General features: G+C 36.7%; 2 protein-coding genes across 2 annotated transcripts in view; one reads left to right on the top strand and one right to left on the bottom strand.

Moving 5' to 3' along the window:
* The first annotated feature begins 66 nt into the window (after positions 1-66).
* LOC137385979 (nuclear receptor subfamily 1 group D member 2-like) lies at positions 67-6,621 on the top strand. Its single transcript, XM_068072615.1, has 8 exons — positions 67-150; positions 1,468-1,760; positions 1,844-1,994; positions 2,070-2,470; positions 2,919-3,089; positions 3,828-4,505; positions 5,282-5,501; positions 6,180-6,621. The coding sequence occupies exons 1-8, from the start codon at positions 105-107 to the stop codon at positions 6,419-6,421; spliced, it is 2,202 nt and encodes a 733-aa protein (XP_067928716.1). The 5' UTR covers positions 67-104; the 3' UTR covers positions 6,422-6,621.
* Positions 6,622-6,729: 108 nt separating this feature from the next.
* Positions 6,730-7,598, bottom strand: part of LOC137385978 (plexin-A1-like) — a 33,950-nt gene continuing 33,081 nt past the window's right edge. Inside the window, exon 30 of the mRNA XM_068072614.1 lies at positions 6,730-6,976. Within this exon, the coding sequence (XP_067928715.1) occupies positions 6,857-6,976 (120 nt within the window). The 3' untranslated portion in view covers positions 6,730-6,856. The remainder of the gene's footprint in view (positions 6,977-7,598) is intronic.

Raw genomic sequence — 7,598 nt, 5'->3', positions numbered from 1 at the left:
CTGAAGAGATGTCGGAAATAAGATTTACGGCTAATGATTTCGTATCTGGTCTCCGGTAGCAAAGAGTTGCGGTATTGAAGAAGAATTAGGTCGTTAATATAATAATGTCTGATGATCGATTGATTTCAATTCGTCATGATCAATTATCTGGTAATTGATTTCAAGAAGTATTCTAAATCTTTTTATGGTTTGTTACTTATGTTGGATGAGAAATTTAGTACACGTACGTCACGTCTATCGATTCATAAACAATGGTTCAAAAAATAGGTCATGGTCGACCTGAAAGTTTGGTAATTATGTCAAATCACAAAAGCACATGGCGATGTCAATTAAACCCTATTGTCCTATCGGCTTTTGTTGAAAAACCACTAATTTGTGTTTAAAAGTTTGATGCCCTAAAAAGTTGTTAGATAAGTGTCGGAAACGGTTTGTTTCAAATTATGTTTATAAGCCAATGTTTTGAGCCGTTGGCTCCCGAATTGTTTCAGGTCGCGACATCGGAATTTGGAACATAGTTTTTAATTTCACTATAAACGAAAAACCTAACTGCATAAATATAGCTTTTATAATACACATTTATTGCAAGGTGCATACTATTACAAATATATAGCATCACTCTTGATCGAAAGCCAATCGTTAAAGACACTCAACGTTTCAGGATTCGACGAAAATGATTTATATCAATCTTGCTATTTATTGTTGGTTGTTTTTCGGAACCTTAAGTGTTTACTATTGTCGTAGCCTTCATCTCAATGTCTCATTTATATCGTGGTTTCAACATTTAGTAGGTGTTGAACTCGTATTCCTAAATTGGAGCTGTGTAAAACTAAGTACTTTTAACCTGTAGCCTGAGCTTCCTTAAATTTATGCAATTTATATTCATTAGTTTAATTTTTATAGGTATTTTGTCTTGAAAATGTGTGATAATATGCATTTCTATTATGATGCTTAGTTTAACTAGTTTACTTTAGCTTACTCTAGCTTACTATAGCTAACTAGTTTACTTACAAGTAGGAAACACTTGAAAAAAGTGCATGGCCTGTCCCAAGGCTTCATGAAAAAAAAACATAAAAACATTGGCTTCGTTGCTTCGCTCTATTTTTTTATTGCTGCAACTTTGAAAGATGCCAGTTATTCTTGCGCATTATCAGCGAAGCAGTCCATTTGCCACGATGATTTATGGTGGTTTACTCAAACACATCCAGCCTGCTTCGTTCTTTTGCACTAGCACATTGTTTATTTCAGGACGTCCTGTCTTCTTGTAAAGACAATGTAACTGGTGCAAGTTGCTAATAAAAGGGTTTTCAAGACTAGTTATGAAATTTTAAGATCTCGTCTGGTTCAAACTTCATTTTGGAAAGCTGTTAATAGCTTTAAAAAATGGGTCACGCATGTGTAGCATCCAGTCGAAACTCCTTGTAATGTTTACACTGTTTAGCATGTTTGGTAACATTTAATTTTTTGCAGACAATTTGACTGCTGATGGCTCAGAAAATGTCCAGTTTATTCAAACATCTGTCGATCCTACTGGGATTGATATGAGCTCAAAATATATTCCTGCTTCAATGGTAACACACTCTTCAGTTAGTGCTACCGTATCTTCATTAGAAGAGAATATTTCTGCTTCCGAAGAGGCTTTCGCTACTGACTCATCTAACGCAGTTGATGCATTGGGTTCCTCACCGGATGCCAAGTGCCTGGTGTGCAATGACAAGGCCTCTGGCTTGCACTATGGAGTGTTGGCTTGTGAAGGTTGTAAGGTGGGTGTTATTTGATCTCTGGTTGCTGGTATCGCTCAAGGATTTTTTAGATGGAGTGTCTGTAACCTTAGGTGAACTTTTAGGGCTTTTTTCGACGCGCATTACAAGATATTGGAGACCCATCTCGACGACGTTGCTACTACTCAAAGTCTTGTGAGATCACAATCACTACAAGGAATCGCTGCCAATACTGCCGGCTGCAAAAATGTCTCTCCCTTGGCATGTCACGAGGAGGTAACTATCAAATATTTTGGGTTACTTTTGTTTCGTTTAACCATACTCCTTCTCAATTTGTACTTGACGTTGTAGCTGCAAAGTTGGGAAGGCGTTCTCGAAAGATGAGGGAAACTATTGCTGAAGCGTGCAAGACTATAGAGGATCAGCAAACTACTCAGGCCCTGCATGGTTTGCTTAGTCTTAAAGCTGAAAACCATGATGGTGTGCTCACTTTAACATCGCCCGCTTTAGACCAAGCTTCAACCTCGGCAGTTATACAACAGACTAACATTGGTGGCAATGGACTTGGAGATAGTGCTGTAACCTTATCTAGTGACGTAGCTACTCAAGCAGACACTGCAAGTGCTGCTCTCATTGATGTTGCTCAACACGTTCTAGATGTTTCTGTCCCCAAAACTGCAACTGCCCATTCAGAGACACAACTTCAAAAAAGTTTGGAGAAAGCGAGAATCTGCAATAGTGAGGTTCTAAATGTATGTATGCAAGATCTTTCGACCAGATACTCTCTCCATCAAGTCTTTTCGGAATCGTCTAAGATTTTCTGATTAGCAGTATGATGCTGCAAATGTAAAGCTTTCAAAAAACTCGTTTTTATGCTTTGACAGAATTAAGAGGTGTTTTTGTGGACCATTTCTCTAGACACGCCATTGTATGATACATTGATTAGTGAAGTTCACTTTGTGTTATATAAATAATATAAAAATTACTAGCTGCTGGCTAACACTCACTTTGGTAGCTGAGTTTCCTACAACTTGAATCAAACAAATAATTTGGTTTCTAAACTTTTTTCCTGGTCTTTAAGCATTAAGTTGTAAGTTACTATATAGGCTGTCCTGGAATTTTGATGAAGTTTTTTAGTGATGCATACATTTTAGACTATTCGATCTAAATGTGTTATTAATAATCATCATATCATTCTAGAGAAATCGCAATCGTTTAAAGAATTCAGAGCAAAAAAAGAACAAGCTTTCTCAAAAACAAAATGAGACGATCAGCTTATTAAAAATATCTCACATTCCCGGGCTTGAGGGAGCTACTGGACCTGGAACCAAGTTCCTTATTGTCAATACAAACAAGCTTCCACTCAATCAGGTAAGGTCTTAACTAGAGTACATGTTTAGTAATTGCCTACTCTCTATTTTTAATTGTATCATTTCCATACCATTCAGTCTCATGTGTAGATTAGCTGTTTGTATCTTTTGCGTTAGTGTACTTTGTGCTGTACTTTCGGTGTACATGTTTTATACTGTTCTATATTTTGGTACATTTGCGTTACAAAAAGGCTGTAAACCTTTGTATGGTTGGAGTGAGTTCTTTAAATCATTGTTTCATTTAATGGTAATTGGATGTCTGCAAACTTTTATCAAATATCACAAAATGATAAAATTGTCAATTTTTCTGTTAATATTCAGTTGGAGGTGTGGTATTTAGCTTGTTGCTAGATTTTTTTTGCAGCTGGTTAATGAAGGTAGGAAGATAGCGGTATGCTGTTCACACTGTCAAAATAGGTACTCACTGTATAATTATAACTATTACATAATTATTATAGCTATTATATTATTTTAATTATTTCTTGTTGATAAACTTGAATTATTTTTTTTGAAATAGTATTTGTACTTTTTAATGTTTCTTATCAAGTAATTACTAATGTAGGTATTGTTAAAGCTATAGTGGTTCTCCAGTGTAGGTGTCACTAATGCTGCCCTCTGCTTTCACACTCGAGTCCGCATTCCAAGGTATAGTTGACTAGTTTTTTGTTACATTCTCTTCATTACCTCAAACTCTGCAACACAACGAGTTTATATAACACGGCTATTTCTCATCTTGTAGACATTTATAACTACTCCTTCTGGAGAGGTTATCGACATGTCCAATGTACAAATACTAAATGCGGGTTCCCCTATCAGAGTGGCCAACTCTCAGACCTCTAATAAACTGCTCATTCCAAACACATCAGCCGAGGCACCTAGTGCAATTCTTATTCATGACACATCATCCAATACAAAAACCTCTACAGTCGTTGAATCTAGTCAGATGACTTCTGAGCACCCTGTCTATAGGAGTCCACTTAAAAAGAGACCATATCGAGAGCCGGAATTGATAACAGACGAGCACGGCAAGAGGTTGAATATGGCCGGTGACAGCGCTGATGTGGGCTCACTCGAGCAGCAGCAGGTAGTACTTGTTGAAGGCGCGCCTTCTACTTCTGAGATACAAGCGGTGAATATGGCTGATGTGGCTTCAACAGTCTATGACGCTTATATCGAGACTGTTCAATTCACGTTTAACAATACAATGACCATGAGGCAAAGCTTAATGGAAAAGCTGGTTTGTCCAGCGACAACATCAAATCTAGATGAGAGTCTAGCAACAGCTTGTTGGAAGGCGTATGAAGCACGGTTCAACGAGGCAATCACAGACGTTGTTAACTTTGCTAAACGAATACCTGGATTCACAGCACTTGAGACTGATGACCAGATTATACTTATAAAAGGAGGGTCTTTCGAGGTGGGAAGCTAATTTACCATTTCTACAACTAGGAAGGTCTTTGGCTTGCATTCATGCTGAGCTTTTGTTGAACCTGGCATTTAACCTGCTAGTTTTTTGTAGAGTGAAGCAACTGATATGTTTTAACATCAATACGTTTGGTAAAGATGCTATTGCACAAAATTTTAGTAGATTCTATCAGAAAGGATTGGTATTTTTATCATTTGCGATTGTTTTCGATGTTTGATATCATCTGACTACCAGGATGTTTCAAGATTAAAATTAACAATTTTAACTTGATTGCTGTAAAAGCACTCAGAAGGAAAATACATGAGAAATAATGTTCCTATTGGATATTGGCTGTCACGTTTAAGTTTCAGCGTTACGCGTCTCTATTCTGTCTGTCTCTTTGTATAGACGTCACAATCGCACTTTTTCTTGTTCTAAGCAGTTTAACTGCAATCATGTTTTGTCGATTTTAATCTTAAAACATCCTGGCAGCCAGATCACCTCAAACATCAAAAACAATCGCAAATGATAGAAAAATACCGATCCTTTCTGATAAAATGTACAGAAATATTTTGCAAGTTTATTTTTAAGCGTGGCCCTCTGTAAGCGGTAAAATCAATGCAAAACATTTTTGAGCCAATTGATGGTTTTCTGTAAATGAAAGAAGAGAAATAATCAAATTCCAATCAATAGTTAAAAATCGATCTCATCCTATTTTTGGTTAAGGTTTTATTAATGATTCCTGTTTTATAGCTTTTTATTAAAATGAATGGTTCTTTTGACTTCAGGTGGCCTGCGTCATGCAGGCTTCATTCATAGACCCTGACAGAGAGATAATGTTGTTGAGTGGAATCGACTCGGCCTACACTAAGCAGCAGCTGAGGAATAGCTTCCTTATGGGGAGCTCTTTCGTTGACCTTCTCTTTAATTTTGCATCGAGCTTCAGTGGTTTTCACCTGACTGATGTTGAGACAGCGTTATTTTGTGCCTTGATGCTGATCAGGCCAGGTAAGGTCCATGACATTTGTTGTTTCTTCAGGCGGCTTAATTTCACATTTTCACATTTCAATTTCACATCGCATCACGTGGTATTATTATTTTATGTAAAGATTTTTGTATTTGCTGAAAGTTCAGAGTGCCATCATCTGTATTACTGATTCATGTCATGTATAGTTTAGGTAATACTGATATTGTCTGTCTCCTACACTGCACGCAACTGTATTCTTATTATGGCCAAGATATGGTCATCCCATCGCGTTTTCTTTAGAGTTCTAGGAATGACGTATCAAGCCATGAATTAAAGGTAAAGTGACAGCATAAAAGATTATTGCATTAGCAGATAACATTACAGATGGAAGTTTGAATAATATTATTGTATGATTTCGACTAAATACAATGTTTTATAAACATTTTCAAGTCATGAGAATGAACAGAAAGATCTACAATATTTGCAAAATATCGACCAAACAGCTGCAGCACTGTAAAATTGTATTAATATCGCTCGCTTTTTAAACTGAATTATCTAAAAATTGTTTATTCAAAATCCTTTTTCATAAAAGCAGGTTTTCATTTTTTAAGGTTTTTCTTGAGGTGAAGCAAGAATGATGTAATTTTTAAATGATGTCAGATAGCTTTGAAGCTTGCTTGTTTTTTGTTAATCCCATTTGCATATTTTTATGCTGACAGACCGAGGAGGTTTGACAAACAGAGAGAAGGTCAACAAACTCCAAGAAATACTCATTCAAGCATTGCAAAATCAAATAGACATTAACCACCGATCTGATTCAGGACTTTTTCCGAAAGTGCTCATGATGGTCTCCAACTTGCGTGAATTGAACGGGGAACAGAGGCGCGTTCTTACCAATCTTAAAGGACAGATAGAGTTTTCAGAAGGTTTGTTGGCTGAAATTTTTGATTTGGCTGAGTGAGTTATGACAACATCCGACAATCAATCACTATTCGATATTTTTTGCTAATTATATAGATTCTCTAGCAACCATTTTAAAACTTTATTTTGCATCCTACAAACTGAAGGGCGATTGGCCATGTTTTGCATTGTTTTTGCATATGTTTCTATATTTTCTTTGAATATTTTTGTCTCACTAATTCTAGGAGTCTAATCTACATGTTCTATAGTCATATATTGACGTCAGTTGCAACGTATCTTTCTGTTCTGACTAAACAGATTACACTGTCCTGTTCTGTTAACTGTTGTGCAAGCATTTTTAGTTTGCGCTTGATTGTAGAACATACTTATATTTGTTAACAAAAATACATAGTAACAAAAATATTAAAAATATATATAGTATGTACAGATACTTCACAAAAATTGGGCTATTAATAACGCGTCTGAAAAAGGAGCACTATACGTAGTCAGTCAGATGGCTCTGTCTTTCATCCAATACTGAGTGTATGTCCTGTAATAGGGTGGATAAGTTTGGATTTCTGTGCTTTGGAAAGTTCTCTTCCAGATCTTGAAGAATCTGTAACAAGATTTATGGTGAGGTCACTGAGATGTGATGTTGTGTCATCTGTATGAATGGTTTTTAATGTATTGTTTGTGAGCATCACTAACAGGGTTAAAAGTCAACACTGATATAGCTAGTAGCACCGATGCAAGACTAAGAGTTTATTCTGCATGTTTGTATACTGTCGGTATGACCATCAATAATGATAACAGTTTTTTAAAATCTGATAAACATGGGCCTGTTTACATAACTTGTTAAAGTAAGTTTCATAGGAAGCGGCTATGGCCTAGTAGTCTAGAGTGGCAGCAGGTGAACAACGGGTTGGGTTTGAGTCTCAGAGAAGACCATTAGTGGTGGTAAAAAGGGTATATGACTTTGAAATGTGTAAGGCTGGTTCACACTATCGCCGTATGGCGGTAAGGTCCCTGGGTTACTATTCGTCAACTATGTAATGTAAACCACTGGCATCAACGAGGCAATGTGGAGGTGTTGGGAAAGATTGCAGCTGTCAAACTTTCCTGGTAGTTCGTCAAGCATTCAAGACAGCCTGTGCAATGTGTACTATTTTGGCGATGGTGATTGGCTACCGCAGATTGCTTGATCTTTATTTTTTTTCATGGCGGTTGCTGCGGGACTA

This window comes from Watersipora subatra, chromosome 1 (assembly GCF_963576615.1).
Source record: "Watersipora subatra chromosome 1, tzWatSuba1.1, whole genome shotgun sequence".
Lineage (NCBI taxonomy): Eukaryota > Metazoa > Bryozoa > Gymnolaemata > Cheilostomatida > Watersiporidae > Watersipora > Watersipora subatra.
The sequence above is the reverse complement of the archived record's forward strand: the minus strand, read 5'-3'. Positions and strand labels throughout refer to the sequence as shown.

Excerpts from the sequence above, each read along its gene's own strand:
- LOC137385979 (XM_068072615.1), top strand. The coding sequence starts at position 105 with ATGTCTGATGATCGATTGATTTCAATTCGTCATGATCAATTATCTG. Across the intron at positions 3,090-3,827 it reads ACAAGCTTCCACTCAATCAG|ACATTTATAACTACTCCTTC; the intron begins GTAAGGTCTTAA and ends CTCATCTTGTAG. Across the intron at positions 4,506-5,281 it reads TAAAAGGAGGGTCTTTCGAG|GTGGCCTGCGTCATGCAGGC; the intron begins GTGGGAAGCTAA and ends TTTTGACTTCAG.